Genomic DNA, 17,728 nt, shown 5'->3' on the forward strand with positions numbered 1-17,728 from the left:
CAGCCCTGACCACTGTTCCCTTCCTGCACTCAGGAGGCTGAGATAGGAGAGTGGAGATTTGGGGGCCAGCCCGGGCTACCTCTCGAGAGCCTGTCATCAAGTTCAACTAAATACAGCCAACGATCAGTCCCATTTTAAGTTTGCCATGCTTCAGGTGACTCACGGCTTTGCATGGGGCAAATCCATTGCAAAAAAGTTCTGATTCAATCAATGTTAAGATCAAAAACCTACAGGCTTCTTCTATAAGGAAAAGAAGAAAAACGATTTCTCCCTTGAACTGGAAGACTAACTTTCCCTTCCTGCTCTCTGAGGATCAGGATATGATGCTGGGAAAGTCAACACTTTCCTGCCATAAAAAGGCTCAAAGGGCAAAAGCCTGCTAGCCTGTGCTCCAAACGTGTCCTTTTCCGTATTGACAGAGAGGACGGCTCACTCCTCTTCCCATGAACACATCACAAACCCCAGCAGGGTGTGGCAGTGTTGGGATCAGGAGGTGAGGAAGAAGGGGATGTCAAGATAGCCCTGAGCCGGAAGTCAGTGGCCAGAAGACAGATTTCACCATGGACAGGTAGATTCACAGGTATTTGGGGACCTTTGCAAGTTTGAGGTTTGATGATTTAGCTTGTATCTAATTAAACTACATTTTGAAAAATCCATTGCTTTCTTTTCCTTTACCTAAAATACTTAAATTGGGCTGGTGAGATGACTCTTGCCACCAAGCCTGACGTTCGAATCCCAGAAGCTACTTGAAGAAAACTGATTCCTACAAATTGTCCTCTGATCTTTACTTCACACACAGACACACACACACACATACATACATACATACACACACACACACACACGTTATCAGATGTCATATTTGTCATTTTCATTTGGAAACATAGTCACACTATATATAGCCCAGGCTGGCTTTGAACTCTAAATCCTCCAGACTCAGCTTCTCGAATGCTAGGATTATAGATGTATGTATACCTGGCCCTGCCAGTCTGAGAGATTTCAAGGTAAATTTTAACTTCTTGAATCCTGAAACAGATTCCTTCTAGGTTGACAGACACACGGCATCTGTCAGCTGGAGGTTCAAGCCCCAGCCAGGCTCTTGGGAGAAAGGCGCCAGGACCATGGGGTACCTGGGCCCTTCATGAGGTTTAAAGAGTTAAGTAGCTGTCTATGGAGATGAGAGAATCGTCCAGCACATTGTTAGGACATTAGGACATCGAAACTTCTGATACGCTTTTTGACTTTGTCTTATTTGGTTCTCAAACATTTGTCCTCCGGGAGCAGGGCCCAGAATGAGAGACAGAGGCAACATGAAGAAAGGTCACCACATTCTTCATGAAGGGGAACAATGCCATTGCTGGCCAGAGACTGGGGACAGGGCAGGAAGAAAGTCTGAAGAAGAATGAGCAAAACTCCTGTGGAGAAACAGCGAACATCTGTGTGCCTGCCAGTCATGGCGCTAGCCCCACGCACGACCTATTACCCCACCAGCTCTCTCTACAGACGGCGGCACTGTGAGGGGTTACCATTCTTCCTGACACCACACAACAGCCATGAGACACCTTCAGCAGAACTAAAATGCCCACAACCCCAGGGATCCAGCTTCCAAAGGATGCCGGCTGACCCTCAGGGCCACGCCCAAAGACAAAGGTTCTGAAAATACCTTCCTCTCTCCCTCAGCTCACAGTCAGAACTCCTTTCCTTCCCAGGAAGTGACCTGGTTGGTGGAAGAAGCCCAATTAGACTGTTGAGGGTCCCACCCCCTCCCAGTCATCCGCTGTGGTTTCTTTTACCGCCAAGCGCCTTCTGGGCACAAAATATGGCAGGGATAGTCGGGGCTCTCCCCATGGGAAACCTTAAAGCTGGAATCGTATCCAGAATGTCCTAGGGACTGCCTTGCCGTGGGAGACGATGCAGAGTGTCCCGCGGGTGTTGGTAGCTCAGCTGGCACCCCAACAGGAAGACGGTACCTGGGTTCCACTGCCCCTCATGATGTCCTCGGGGATGGCATAGATCTGGTTCTCCATCTCCACCTTCTGGAGGCCATTGTCTGTCACCCGTACTCGAAGCACACGGAAGTTGGTTCCTCCGAGGTCCAAAGCCAGGAACTCTCCATGTTCTGTAGACAAAGGAGGGTCTACCGTCAATGCCGGGAAAGACAAGACCAAACTGCCTCCTGGGAACCGGCTAAGACTTCAAACCCAGAGTCCCTCCATGATGAGCATCAGTCACCCCTGGGTGAGAGCGGCCAGTTGGTTCTCTTTTTCTGGACACATTGGCTCTTTCTTTCTTTGAGACTGTCTCACCGTGTAACCCAGGCTTGCCTCCAGAGCCCTAGGATTACAGGCATGTCCCATCACACCCAGCTTCATGTTTGGCTTTCTTAATGATAAGATATTTTTATTACTTTGTAATTCACATGAGGCGATTTCATATTCCAGTTGTCCTGGTTGGCTTGTCGATGACTTAAAACTAGAGTTATTTGGGAAGAAGAGCCTCCATTGAGAAAACACCTCTGATCAGGTTGGCTGGGGGGGCTTTATCCCACCAGGAACTAACTAGCAGCTGGGATAGGAAGCCCCCGGATGCTGGTCAGTAACACAGGCAGCAGCTGGGAGGCATGGAATAGTGACCCAGAGTGAAAGTACTAAAGAGGCCTGAAGCCCACAGGGGGCCAGGATGGCAGGCTGCGGAGCCAGAAGAAAAAGCATCACGCCACTGTAGCCTCTCCCAACCCTCTGAAGGGATAGGGTTCATTTCTTGGTGAGGGACCGGGGACTCACGTGTGTGCTTGTCAACACTGAGCCTCTTGTCTGGTTGGGAGGGTCAAAGACATGTTCTGACCAAATAAACTAAAGGATTTAATCTGTGCTCACATCCCCGGGCTCCCTAAGCACCTTGCCCCCCTTTCCTAAATGGCCACACACACACCCCAAAAGACCACATCCTAGCAGCTCCCTGAATGCAGTCCATAGCCTCTAAAATGCAGAGCAGACACTTGGGGTAGGCATCGGCCACCTGAGGTTCCTCAGGACTTACACCCACAAGGTCCGGTGCAGGGCTGATGAAACCCACATTGCATGTGTGTGAAGCCATGCCTGGCTACCTTTTAGCCTAGAGCCTCTTTTACCCCAGGCACATGGAATTTGGTTTCTTGACCTCTGTTGTCCAAAACAGGAGCATCATACTTCCCAGGATTGTCGTGAGAGAATTAAGGGATGTTCCTGAATCATCCAGAACTACAGTAAGAACTTCAAAGACACAGGAGGCACCAGGCTCATTCATGGCAAACTCGGTCTCACATCTATTGAGACACGTCCTGGCAAGGGAGATGACGGACACCTCTCCAGGAAAAGCCACTGGAATCAGCGCTGGTGACTTCAGCACCCTCTCACAGGTACACATCTCCCTAACGGGCTCCGGAAGGCATCGCCACTACTCAATCCAGACGCCGGCTCACTAAAGCAAAACCTTGTCGGGGGGGAGACTCTGTCCACTCCCCCCCCCCCCCCCCCCCCCCCCCCCCCGCCTCGTGGCCTCAGATGACTTTTCTAGACACTCGAGTATTGAACCTCCACCAGCCATGGGGCCTCAGCCAGATTCTAGGAAAGGCTATGTGGTGGTTGTCAGGGGGATGAAAGAGAAAATCAGGGGTGAGTTGCCTCATCAGCACTTTGAGGCCGGGGATACACACGATCCGCTGAATCAGTGACCGTGGGGGACGGAGGTGACAGGCACTGCCTCTGGTTGGTTATGAAGACCAGCCCAGCTGGATTCAGCCCAGCGTGGCTCCATCAGGAATGTGATGTATTCGGCTGTATTTTCTGGTGGACTAAAGGGAACCGTAAATAACAGAGTGCCGGTAGGAACTGAGAGACGCTCACCGTTCTTTCAGACTACACCCCTCTTCTCTCCTCAGCACATCTTCCACACACTCTCATAACCAAGGACTGGACCCTCTCGGAGTTCAAAACATGAGGCAATGACTCCAGAAATCCTATGACCCCCTAAGGCAACGGAGGGACCGAATTCCCCATGACCATTCCCCACAGAGCAGGGATTAAGTGAGAAGCTTTACCCACAGTGGCCAGGACTCATGAGTTCTGGCTCAGCGGTGGCCTGTAGAACTCACAGCGTATAGTGCTGACTTCCCACAGCCCTCGTGAGGTTCTGGTGAACTACGCACTAGGTTATACATGAGTGTATGGACACACGGCCAGCCATGGGTAAAGTACCAGCGTCCTTTCATCCTTCATCATCATTCCTTGGTCTGAAAGTCATTTTTCTAACTCACCTCGGTCACTCTGATTCAACATATAACTACTAATTATAGCTCAAGCCCTACCTCCACTGGGATCCTTCCAAGATATTCCGGAATCCCAGAATAGCGTTCATGGAGCATGTGATGGATTGTGAATGTAAAGGGCAAATACACCTGTGGAACTATGGTAGGACAGGAGAAAGGTCCTGATGCAAGAAAACATCCTTAGCCCAGCACGGTGACAGAGTCCTGTAATCCCAATACTTAGGAGGTGGAGACAGGAGCTAGCCTCGGCTACATACTGAGTTTTAGTCCAATGAGGGAGGAGGTTTCTTAAGAAATCACACAGCCAGGGTTGAAAAGATAGCTTGAGGGTTAAGACAGAGCACTGATCTTCCAGAAAACCTGAGGTTGGTTCCCAGTACCCACACTGGGTTGCTCCCCACCATCTAAAGCTCCAGTCCTAAGCACCCTCTTCTAGTATCCATGGGCACTGCATTTACACGGTGCACATGCATGCAAGCGGGCATACATACATACAAATGAATAAAAATAAATTTTAAGCTGGGCATGGTAGCGCACAACTTTAATCCAGAGGCAGAGGCAGGACAGCTTGGTCTAAATAGTGAGTTCTGGGACAGCCAGGGTTACAGAGAGATCCTATCTCAAAATTTAAAAAAATAAAATAAATTTTAAAATAATACATAATAAAATACACTTTAAAAAAGATATCAAGCCGGGCGGTGGTGGCACACGCCTTTAATCCCAGCACTCGGGAGGCAGAGCCAGGTGGATCTCTGTGAGTTCGAGGCCAGCCTGGTCTACAGAGTGAGATCCAGGACAGACACCAGCGAAACTCTGTCTCGAAAGACCAAAAAAAGCTATCAAAAAACTACAGGCAAAGCACCCAATAGGATCTACAGAGAACACTAAGTAACTATAGTTTTTGAGGCACCTTACGGGAGGCACCACCTCCTACTGGATTTGTTCGCTAATGGTTCACTCATTAAATAAGATGTTTGGCTGGCAGCTGGGAGGGGTTTTTTATGAGATCAGGTCTGGTGACTTTCCATATTGTTAAGCATGCTGCTATCACTGGGTCATAACTTTCACTTTTTTAAAAACATAAAACATGAGAGCTGATGAGTTGGCTTACTGGGTAAAGGTGACTGCCACCAAGTCTGACAACCTGAGTTTGATTCCCGGAACCCACATGTCGGAAGGAGAAGAGTGCATTCCTGCAAGTTTTTCCCTCTGACCTCCATATTCACCGTGGCACTCAAACACAGACAGAAGCACACACACATGCATTCCAGCACACACAGGTGCACACACACAAAACAAACAAGTGTAAGAAAGATGGATGCTAGGAGTAGTCAGCGGCACACCTTTGATCACCACAAATATTCCAGAGCCGCCCAGCCAAAGGATTTTTCTACGATGAGTAACAAGGCTGCTTACTGGAAAGTTGTAAACCCTCAGACAGGGAATTCTTCACTTACGATGCCAAGAGTGTAAAACCTGGAGGTATAACAGCGCCCCCGAGCTGCGCGGGGTGTCAGGAAGTGATGCCTCTAAAGCTGAGTCATTTGGCTAAGGTCACAAAGGGGTGAAAGAGAGCTAGGATTTGATGCCAAGGCTTCCGACTCCAGAGCCCGTGCCCATTCCTCAGGACCACACCCTCCTCTTTCGTGACTCTCATTCCTGGAAGCCATACAGTAGTGAGAAAGAAAAGCAAAGGCACCATCGTCTCTAGCAGGAAACCCAGCTCAGCCCTGGGAGGCTAGATCTTCTGTACTGAGTGGAGGGATGAAGGAGTGAGACAGGGAAGAGTGGCGGGCCCTTCCCGACAGCAGAACCTGCTGGAGCTTGCCGATGTGGGCTGTGTGTCTATGCACAAATAAACCGGCACTCTCTAATATCATACCAAACCTCTGTACCCACCTCACAGGACACTTCAGGTCTCTCTAAGGAAGATACTCTTCATTTAAAAACACCCATACATACAAAAAAATTATACATAAAAAAATAAATCAGAAAATAGCCCTATCCGTAGCTCCGGTACTAGTGACAGAGGGGGGGCGGGTGTCACCCTCCATATCAAATTGCCCAACGGGAGAAGGGTGAAGGTGCTCCCTCGGGCCATTTGTTTGCGGACTCACTTCCCATCCAGCAGCCCACTTTCAGTTTGACTCTTATCAGATACATAAGGCCAGTGAGATAAAGGGTTCCAGCCTCTCCTGGGAACTCACCTGTCGCAGGGAAAGACGGGGCACTGAAATGGCAGTTGGCTAGCCATCTGAAATGGGTAGTCAATGTCACCTGAGGTAACGCGACATCGGTAATTGATTGGAGCAATTCATCACTCCTGGGTTGTTAGTTCAAAAACTTCCGCCAGGTGATCTGGTGGTACCCGATGACATCTGGGTTCTTGTTTTGTTTTGTTTTGAAGGTTGAGGGACAGGGGCCAGTTGAATGTTCCAACAGGGTCTATTTTCAACCATTAGGTACTTGCCACTAATTAAAATAGATCACCACCTGCTTCTCCCATCAGGCGCTCAGCACAGCAGGCCCAGCCAGAGTCTTTAAGAGCACCTTGCAATAAAAGGCGATTGGCCTTGTGTTTCGGAGCTGCAGTGTCCTGGGTCAGGGTTGGGGCTGGAGCATGGCTCCTAAGCCCCCAAAGCAGGTGATTAAGCAGGCCACTTAGAAATGATGGATTCTGGGAGCCCCTTCTAAACAAGGGGTATCCCACAGTTCCCATGGTTCTAGGCATGCTGGAAGGTGGCAAGACCTGTCTGTAGCAAGGGTTAGGGAGAGTAGCTCACCTCCTAAACCTCATCTCCAGTTTTATTTCTTCTCACTGTTTCTGCTTCTTCTGTGGGTTTTTGCACTATAAGATTTCATTCAATTAAATTTAAAAGAACTGAGGTGCATTCTCCAGAAATAGAGGTGGGGTCATTTCAAGAAATGATTGTTTTGGTTGTTTTACATTTATTTATGTTGTGTGGATGTGGCCTTTAGAGGACAGCTTGTGCGAGTCTGTCTTGTCTTCTCCTTCCACCATGCCGGCCCTGGGAATTGAACTCAGGTTGTTGAGCTTTGCTGCCTTCACCTACCGAGCCGTCTCACTGGCCTGTGATACGAGGCCTCGCTCTGTAGCCAGGATGGCCTCAAAGTCCTAACAGTCCTCCTGCTTGAGACCCTTCCCCTCAAGCCCCAGTGTGCTGCGATTACAATGTGAGCCATCATACTTTAAGATCACTACTTTAAGTCAAAAAAAGGTGGTGATCACTCAGGCCCCCAGTTTAGTATTGGACCCCCACCCACTTCAACAGTCTGTTTAAAGACTCTCCTCGGGGTTGGGGATTTAGCTCAGTGGTGGAGCGCTTGCCTAGCTAAGCGCAAGGCCCTGGGTTTGGTCCTCAGCTCCAGGGAAAAAAAAGACTCTCCTCTTCACTTTGTCACTAATATGAGGCAATGGACAGTCGTTTGATAAGATGGGAAGGCATCATCTTTACGTTTTCTACTTTTCACTTTATTAAACAGTAATTTGTATATAAAGTGTATGGTTAAAACTTATTTTGAGCCAGGCACTGGCAGTGTACGCCTTTAATCCCAGCACTCAGAGGCAAAGCCAGGTGGATCTCTGTGAGTTCAAGGCCAGCCTGGTCTATAGAGCGAGATCTAGAACAGGCACCAAAGCTACAGAGAAACCTTGTCTCAAAAACAAACAAAAAAACCTGGGGTTACGAGATGGCTCAGTGGTTAAGGGCATGTACTGCTCTTCCAAGGGACTTGAGTTTGGTTCCCAGCACCTGTACACGATTACTTTAACTTCAGCTCCAGGCAATTTGACGCCCTCTTGTGGCCTCCCAGAGCACTGCACTCATGTGCTCAAACACACTAAACACATATAATTAAAAATAAATAGAAGGGACCTTTAATCCCAGCACTCAAGAGGCAGAGACAGATCTCTGTGCATTCAAGACTAGCCTGATCTACATAGCATATTCTAGGCCAGCCAGGGCTACTTGCTCTTAAAAAATAAACACAAAAAATGAAATTAAAAGAGTGAGAGAGAGAATCAATCAGTGTCCCATGCTAGAGCAAACTGTGGCTCCTAACCATTGCCCAGCCCTTGTGCCTGTAGGCTGCTGACAGTGAAATGGGTCACACAGTGGAATAAGAAAAAAAAAAAAAAAAAAAAAAAAAGGAGTCAAAAAACCGAATCCATCATGAGTCTGTGATCAAATTTCCCTGCCATTAGTTGCTTCAACAGTGGGCATCGAAGACAGCACCTCAACGCTCCACAATTGCTCTGACTGCATGCAACCCAGCCTCTGACTGCAACCCAACCAGGAGAAATGATAATGGCATAAGACGGATCATTTCCGCTCACACAAGGATACCTTTCAGGCACAAGCAACCAGACTTAGTCTGAAGCTGCCAGATGGAGAAAATGGGGTCAGCACACGTAAAGTTCGTGGCATGGTTAGGTGTCAGCACGTCAGACGCAGGTCTGGCATAACTCTATATGCCAAAATATGCCATGTCCAAAGCAGCTACAGCGTACAGCTCATGCATTGGGGCTACTAGCATTGTGCAAATGTCATTGTCACAGACTCTTGTTCCCAAACAGGTCAGACTGTGTTTTCACAAGGCTTGAGTGTGAGTAGCACACTGCAGGGGGATAGACAAGGAAGACTAGAGTGCTGCACGACAGCCCAGCCAAGCAGCAGTGGGAGTCTGGGGTCTAGGGCCAGGTAAAGGGGGCAGGCTCCTGCACTGGGTTACCCAGTGTAGACAGGTCATGGGACTTTCAGCGGTGGAGCTGGATCACACTGGGATCCCACACAGGACCCTTCCTGGCCACCCATGTCAGAAGACATAGCCATGCACTTCCAAGGTCACTCACTCAGTACCCAAGTAGACTTCTACATTCAGTTTCTGAACTGGCCTTATAACAAATTCTACACCCCCAGAAAGGGACCCACCCCCTACCTATCCTACAGTAGTTAACACCAGTGGCCCCTGGAGACTGCGATATATGGGCTATGTGGCCCTATCTAAAACACAACAAAAGTCAGTACAGCAAATGACCAGGTGTTTGACCCAGTGCCCAACATATGTAAATGCCACTCATAATACAGAGGCCATCAGTACAATCTTTGCTTAGGTTGTTGGCACCCCATAAACCCACTTATTAACTTGCTATGAGCTCTCTGTTGAACCAGGCCCCCACTGCACAGATGTTGGTATAATACACAGCAACCAAGATAAGAGGCTTCAGCAGCTTCCACACAACCTATCACCAAGCCGGTCTCCCTTTATCGCACCTCCTGCTCACGTTATATGGCCCAGTATCACTCTTTAATTATTTCATCTGCGTCAGCTTTGTCTCTTCAAAGGCAGGACTCAGGGGCTTGGCACACCACTGCCTCACAGATGACTGAACCTTGGAGAGGACTTTGCAGATCAAACTGAACCAGAGCCTCCCCAAAGAAGAATGAAGACTTTGTGCTAGGCATGTGGGAGGTACACGGAGACTAAAGCATGCCATTGGTGGTGTGCTTCATTCGGGGCTGGGATTTGGCTGAGTGGAAATCCCAGTGCCACCACCTGCTTGCTATGGGACTATTCTCTGTAAATCAACTTTTCCTGTTCTGTAGAGTACCTACCATCAAGACCCTGAGGGTGCCTTATCACAGGACTATCTGCTATCTGGTACATGGTCCAGTTTCAGAATGGATGTGGCTGTACCTAGTGCAAGGATGCTTTGAGGGATTTGAGTTTTATTTGTATCCAACAACTAGGGGGTTATGTGTCTTCTGGCAACTCATCACGTTGTGAGATCTGTACTTAAGTATGCTCATTTATTTAAGGTGTTGGACAGTATTCCTTCAGGCAAAGATACATTTTCAACCTGGTGGCATTACAAACAGCACCGCAACCTCATTTCAAAAGCTTCGGAGTTGAGCACTTGCTGCACACACAGACCCAGGCACTCACATGCTCACACTCACACACCTGGTAACTCTGGCATGTTCATGTTTGACTCCTGTCTCAGTGGTGTGAACTTAGGCAAATGATTTGACTAACCCACACCTCACATTCTAAAAAGGAGGATAAAAATCTCGGGTAGGGGCTGGAGAGATGGCTCCAAAGGTCAAGAAAGGTACTTGTTGCCAAGGCTGACAACCTAAGTCCCATCCCCAGGACCCAGATGGTGGAAGGAGAGAGCCAACTTCATTCAGCAAGTTGTTCTCCGTATTCACTCAAGTGCCCACACACACACACACACACACACACACACACACACACACACACACGCAATAAATAAATAAACAGAAAAACAAATAAATGAATACAAACATAACCCTATAGAATTTTTAAGTAGATAAATTGGTGCTGGAGAGGTGGCTCAGCAATTAATTGCGAGCACTTCTGCTGTTAAGAGGACGCAGGTCCAATTCCCAGTGCCCGCATGCTGGCTCAGTCTGTAACTCCAGTTCCGGGGGGCCCAATGCCCTCCTCTGACCTCCCAGAGTACCTAGCATGCACATGGCATACAGGTATGCAAGCAAAAGATTCATACATACAAAAATAAGCAAATCTTTAGAAATATTAATTAACACATGTAGATGCTCAGGATTAGTCCCTAGCTCATAACATGGACTTCAACATTTTAGGTGCTTTCTTAGTGAAATCCAGGCTGTCCTTCATTTATCAGAATGATAAATTTATTTTATCAGCACATTTATCAGAATGTCACATGGAAACATAGATGTGGGCATGGTTTCTAGTCAGAATGTGACAGGAATGGTAAACATACCAATCTAGAGGGCACAGCAGAAGAACTCCCAACCTCCCCCGTTCCCCACTTCTAGGGGCTCTTTGAAGGCCTGGAAAACACCCACATTCAAACAATGACCCTGAACAAGAACACGTGCTTGGCGCTGGGGCCAGGCTGGGTCACAGGTTTCAAATAAACTTCTTTTAGGAGTTCCTCAAGGACACACAGTGATCCAAGGTCAGGTCCCAACACAGTCCAGCCTTCCACAGCCTGAACCCTGCATGTCCTGTGGAACTCAAAGTGGACTGGCCACTGACTGGCTTCTTAGAGTTGTTCCTCTGCTCTTGGGCTCTCTCCCCTGGTCCCTAGATAAAGAGTTCACACTAGCACTCCCAGCCTTCATGTACCTCAAAAGTGCTGGTCTGGAACATAGATGGTTCCCATGACAAATAAACAAGCTCCGCCACCTCTACCTCAGGGATGCTACCACCAAAAGCACTGTGGAGGTTCAACCTCCTGGCTTTCGCTTTGAATCTTCTCTCCCTTGTCCATCACAACCTCCCACCCCAACCACCCCACTCCCGGGGCCATGACTATGTCTCCTAGACACAGCACTACCTGTGCTGATGAACTAACTAACATGGGCATGTAGATTCTGTTCACACCCCTCAGACACTTCCATCGTCTCCACCACATCCACAGAAGGAAAACTCTATGCTTCAGGCCCACGTGCAAGGCCTTCTGGGATCCAGCCCTCACCCATCTGATGTATGGCTATTTCCTTTCATTGGGACGCCCTCTCCTGGAGGGAGGGTGGTAAGACTCTAGAAGCTGGTGGATAGAGAGGGCTCAGGAAGTTAACTCAGGAAGACCAGGAAGCCCCACATACCAAAGGCCCCTCCCCTAAGGCCATGGAAACAGTAGCAAACGCTGTGGGAAGGAGACTACAGAGCTGCCTCTAAGTTGAGCAGGGAGCTGTAGGGATACAGCTTTCCGAAGGGGTCACCGTGCTGGGTAGGCTGTGCTGGGGTGCAGCTGTCTCTGAGTCACCCATGTTCCTGTGAGTGACCCCAATACGCTCGTTTGCGCACCAGGCTGGATTTTGGTGAGAGGATTTGTTTGATCTGTGCTGGTGCCTGTCTGGGTGGATGGACGTTTGCTCGCTTCTCCCCAGAAAGTCAAATAACATTCTCTTTCCAAAGTCAATCTCCACCAGTATAATAAAAACCTCTCGCTTAGTGGCATCATAAGAGAGCTTATCCAAACAGGAGCGTAAACAAAGCTCAACAGCTTATTTCCGTCTTAGGGCCTGGAGAGGTGCCTCAGCCGTTAAGGGCACTGGCTGCTCTTCCAGGACCTGGATTCTAGTCCCAGCACCCACATGGCAGCTCCCAACCATCTGTAAATCCAGTTCCAGGGGCACTGATGCCCTCTTCTGGCCTCTGTGGGCAGACACACATGTAGTGTACAGATATCCATGCAGGCAAAACACTCATACACATAAAAATAAAACAAATATTTTTAAGGAATAATACTGGGATATATAAAATGGCTCTTCCCAATTCTTCCCCCTAGTTTACTTGAACTCATAGGACTCTTTCATGGAGCTCATAAAACAATCTAAACACTGTGAATGGCACCAGGTACATACAGGCTGGCCAAAGAGTGGCTTCTACAGCCTACAGCTGTGCCCATCAACCTATGGGTTGTCATGTTTAACCACTACCACTGTCCTCTAGGTGGGACTGGGGAAACCAAACTGAGCCAAGAAGCCTTGCTCGGCACATGCGCAGAAGACAAGTGGCTGCCAGCAGGACACTGGGAGGCTGACAAAGAGTTCTGACCCTGGCTGTCCAAGCAGTCCGACGGCCATCCCCTCCCACAGCCTTCCACTCACTCCAGTGTTTGCATCAGCCTGCGTTGACTTCTCAGGGTGAAAGCAAGAGCCTTCGATTGAGACCGGTTCTCTGTGTCCCTGAACAAAGCCAACCAAGTGGACTCTCAGTCCGGGGATCCGTGGAGCAGTCAGGCACACGCAGACACGAACACACATAGTACCTGTCCCATCCGGAGTCGACCTCACGAAGGTGGGCAGCATTTTCACAGCCGCAGTCGGGTGCGTGGTGGCTCCTAGTCCTTTCTCCATCTCCTTCCGGAACCGCCTAGAAATCTCCAGAAGGGTCTCATCTGAGAGACGCATGTGGTACAGATATTGGTCAACCTGAGGGGAGACGAGATAGATACCAATGGGTTAAATGAACTACAGTATAGACGCATGTCATGAACTATCACACAGCCTTTCCAAAGGAAAAAAAAAAAAAAAAAAACAACTTAGGCTTGTAACTCAAGCATTCAGGAGCCTGAGAGAGGAGGATTGCAGTTCCAAGGCAACCTGAGCAACACAGTGAAAACCTGTGTGTTTTTTTTCTTCTTGAGCTGGCGGTTGAGTTCCAGCTAAAGACCTGTGGTGGAACACTTCCTAGAATGTAAAAATGTAACAGGAATTGCTAAATGGTCTTATAATAAAAACCCCGGAGCCAGAATATGGGGTGAATGCTGAAGGATCAGAGAGACAAAGGAACACAGCCACCACTTCTTACCTCACCAACTCCTCAGCCTAGAAAGGCCTCTAGCTGAAAGGGACGCTTCTGCTGAAAAGCCTTTAGTTCCTGTCTCCTCACACCTTGTATACCTTTCTCCACCCAGTCACTTCCTGGGATTAAAGATATGTGTGCTTCCCAGTACTGGGATTAAAGGTGTGCGCCACCACTGCCTAGCTCTGTTTTCTCTCCTAGACTGAGCCAATCTCATGTAGTCCAGGGTGGCTTTGAACTCACAGAGATCCAGATGGAGCTCTGCCTCCTGAGTGCTAGGATTAAAGATGTGTGCCAACTGTCTGGCCTCTATGTTTAATCTTGTGGCTTGTTCTGTTTTCTGATCTTCAGGTAAATTTCATTAGGGTACACAATATACCATCACATAAGACTCTAGCTGAACCCCAACACTGCAAGAAACAAAGCAACCCAACAAAACCTACCAGGCCTGGTGCATTCCCAAATTCTAACCTTCAGAGGCAGAGGTAGTAGGATCAGTTCAAAGTCACCCTGACGTACAAAACCAACTTCTGCTACATGAGACTCATAAAAACAAACCAAAAAAATAATAAAACAGAACAAAAATAAAACAGCTCAATTTCTAGAGGATAGAGAACCAGGGGAAGGCATCTGGGGAAGAAAAGAGTTATTTTCAAGTAAATTAAATTAAAACAATAGCACCCTGTAGCAGCGGCTAGCGGTCTCCCTGCCCAAAGTGACCTCACACGTGGCCAGTCCCGTCCATCCGATCACCCCTCACCCCGGGGCTAGCAGCCATCACCTCCTCCCTGGTTTTACACAATCCCCAGTTCCATTTTTAATTCCCCCATCAGTTTCCCAACCCCCACCTGGACTCTGCTGTTCCTTATGTTTATTTAATGTTTAATAGCCGTTAGGGGTTTCCCACTGTGGTGGTTGTTGAGACAAGAATGGCCCCCATATGGTCATGTGTTGGAGTGCTTAGTCATGAGGAGTGGCATCCTTTCAAAGGATCAGAAGGATTATGAAGTACAGCATGGTTGGGGTGGGTGAGGTCTTGTTGGAGGAAGTCTGTCACTGGGGGTAAGCTGAGGCTTCAAGAGTCCACACCAGGTCCAGTGTCTCTCTTCTCTCTTGCCCTCTGCTCCGTACCCCTCTCATCAGAATGTAGCTCTCACTCAGATACTGCTCCAATGCCATGCCTATCTGATCGCCACCATAATGATAATGGACCAAACCTCTGAAACTATTGTAAACAAGCCCCCAGTTAAATGCTCCCTTTTGTAAGAGTTTCCTTGGTCATGTTGTCTCTTCACAGTAACAGAACCATGACTAAGACAGCCATCAAACGTCCTAAGCCCCCCATAAGTTAGCCTCTGCCCACTTCCTAATCATAGGGCATGTCTCTGTTCTTCGTACATTCTGTGGAGGAAGTCCAAGCTGCCCTCCATCCACTGCATTGAGGACCCTGAAACTACATGTGCATCCCATCATCTCTTGCCAGCCCTGAAGACCTCTCTCCAGAGCCTGCACTGGCCCTCCTGAAGATAACACTCAGGCCTCCAAGCAATTCTAAGGACTTGAGCTTTTTCTTGCCCCATACCTAACCCATAATTTGGAAATAATTCTCCTGGTCTTCCAATTGAGTTACACCCTGATACACCCAACCTAACTTACTGAACACCATAGCCAGGAGGCAGTATGCTGGAGCACACTAGCGATTTACTCTTGCGATGAGGGGTTGCCTAGAGGGAGAGAATACCAAGAGTACATAACCCAAGAAGAACCCTGCCACACAGGACAGTCAGTCCTTCTCTGGGCATTGTCACTGATGTGAAATTAGAATCCCTACTTCACTATTTCCAGAGAGAGGAGAGAGACTCAGAAATCTTCCAGACACTCCCTCTTCATTTGCCAAGGAGGTAGAAGAAATCCCACATGGTAGACAGCAGAACCTGCTCTGCCTTGGGATGGGTCCCCCTGCCGCTTCCTAAGTGTGAAGTTATGTCTACAAGAGAGCAAATTCCACAGCAATCTCTCTTGGCTTGTCTTCAAACTTCCTGAGTTTTTTATTTTGTGTGACTGTGATTGTGATTGTGACTGTGTGTGTAGTATGTGTGTATGTGTGTATGTGTGGTGGTGGTGGTGGTGGGGGCACCATGCATTTGGGGATAGAACTCAGGTCCTCCTGCTTGCCAAGTAAGTACTTGACCAACTGAGCTATCCCCAGCCCCATCTTCGAGGTTCTAATTGTTAATTGTTGTCATTCTTAGCTCCAAGAACAGAGTTGAAAGGCTGCCCTTTAGTCCAGGCCTGTTACCCTTTGCTCAGGAGATTATAATCACCTTCAGTAGCAGATAAAAATGATAACGGCTATGCGGCCACCAGCAGTGGGTAAACATTTTCAGGCTTGCTTACTAACCGAAGGCCCCACCTGACCTGATCACCATTGTCTTTGAAAGTACTTCTACAGGTCTATGTTACAGATTCGAATGCCACAGCTTCCTAAACATTCCACTGGTGCCCATTCATTCCTTGGTGGCTGCTGTGCTCTGAATGAATGGCAGCCAAGGGTAACGGGAGTGGGAAGCAGGTGTAGCCACCAAAAGAGAATGCAGTTTCCACAATCCTTCCATTTGTCCCCCAGAGGGTCAGGAACACATGCCTGGAGTCATGGAAGAGCCCCAGGGTGGGGGTGGGGAGTCTAGATCTTACTTTCACACACAGCAGTGGGACACCAACCAGGCAAAACAAGCCCTCTAAGAAAGGGGAACCCTAGGGTGACCAACACAAACATCTATGTTTGATCACTTCATTTCCCCCGAGTCCTCCGACTTCAGGCTGGGTGCTTTCCATCCTGGGGCTACTTCCCTCAGCTCTAGAGTTTAGAAGTCCTGTCTTCAATCACAGCTAAATCAGTCTCTGATAAATTCTGTGTGGTCTCCAGACGGCCACTTGTGATAAAAGTTCCCAAACTTGGCTGCAATCCAGGATCATGAGACACTTGCAGAAGCTTTTTCAGGGTTTGTGAAGCTGTTGTTTTAGTTTTTGTGTGTCTATTTTGTCTTATTGGCTTTGTGTTGGTTTTGATTTTGTTTTGGGGATAGCGAGAGAACAAGTTGGGTAGGTAGGGAGTTGGGGAGGATCTGGGAGTTGTTGAGGAAGGCAAAAAGACATGACAAAATGTATTATCTGAAAAAATTAATAATAATAATAGTAAGCAGCCCTAAGTGCAGGCCTGTGATCCCAGCACTTGGGAGGTGTAGGCAGGAGGAGGGAACAAGAGTTCCAGGTCATCCTTGGCAACACTAAAAGTTAGAGGCTGGCCTAGGTTCTAAGTATCCATTCCAGGCTGACCAAACAGACGCTTCTAGGATTGAGGCATCTGATAGCCTCACCCACTCTGGAGCAGGTTTCCAAGGTGTCAATAACACGATCAGAGTTGGCCAGGTTCTTGCAGTCAGTGTGGCTTTAGGCCAGTCATTTTCACTTGGGAGGGTAAAACGGGAAGATCACAGCAAGCTGGAAGCTAGCCCCAGCTACAGAGAAAGTTCTAGGCCAGCCTGCACTATAGAGTGGGAATTTGCCTTTAAAAAGAGCAGGTGTGTGTGAAATCACTCAGCTAGTGACGTTGCCTTGCAAACATGAGGACCTGAATTCCACCCCAAAAATCCATATTAAAAAAGTCAGGGGGCTAGAGAGATGGTTAAGAGTACTGTTTGCTCTTCCAGAGGACCGGGATTCAATTTCCAGCACCCACACGGTAATTCACAATGGCCTGCAACTCCAGTCCCAGAGGATCGAGTGCCCTCTTCTGGGCTCCCGGGCACCAGGCATGCACAAGGTGCACAGACGTTCACAGACAGAATCCAGCCCAGCCTAACTGGCGAGTCCCAAACCAGTGAGAGACTGGCTGTCTCAAAGAAAAACATTTAAAAATGGATCGCAGTGAAAAAGCAACACCCAAGACCATCCTACGACCTCCACACACATGCATACAGACATACATACATGTGCAGAGATGCACACAAGACAAGGAGAAAAGCAGAAGCTGGGACATTGCGCCAGGGGTGAAATCATCCAGTGTTGATTGACCCA

The 17,728-nt window shown here is 48.3% G+C and overlaps 1 protein-coding gene and 1 non-coding gene across 3 annotated transcripts in view; one reads left to right on the forward strand and one right to left on the reverse strand.

Annotated features, from left to right (window-relative positions):
* Hk2 (hexokinase 2) overlaps positions 1-17,728 on the reverse strand; it is a 50,294-nt gene that overhangs the window by 19,837 nt on the left and 12,729 nt on the right. For both annotated transcript variants that reach the window (XM_028871371.2, XM_028871372.2), the window contains 2 exons: positions 13,116-13,278; positions 1,971-2,119 (listed from right to left, as the gene is read on the reverse strand). In XM_028871371.2, the coding sequence (XP_028727204.1) occupies positions 1,971-2,119; positions 13,116-13,278 (312 nt within the window). The remainder of the gene's footprint in view (positions 1-1,970; positions 2,120-13,115; positions 13,279-17,728) is intronic.
* On the forward strand, positions 8,336-8,444 carry LOC114694473. The gene has a single exon (XR_003734710.1). It is a non-coding gene; the product is annotated as a small nucleolar RNA SNORA42/SNORA80 family (small nucleolar RNA).

The sequence above is a fragment of the Peromyscus leucopus genome, chromosome 3 (assembly GCF_004664715.2).
Source record: "Peromyscus leucopus breed LL Stock chromosome 3, UCI_PerLeu_2.1, whole genome shotgun sequence".
Taxonomy (NCBI): Eukaryota; Metazoa; Chordata; class Mammalia; order Rodentia; family Cricetidae; genus Peromyscus; species Peromyscus leucopus.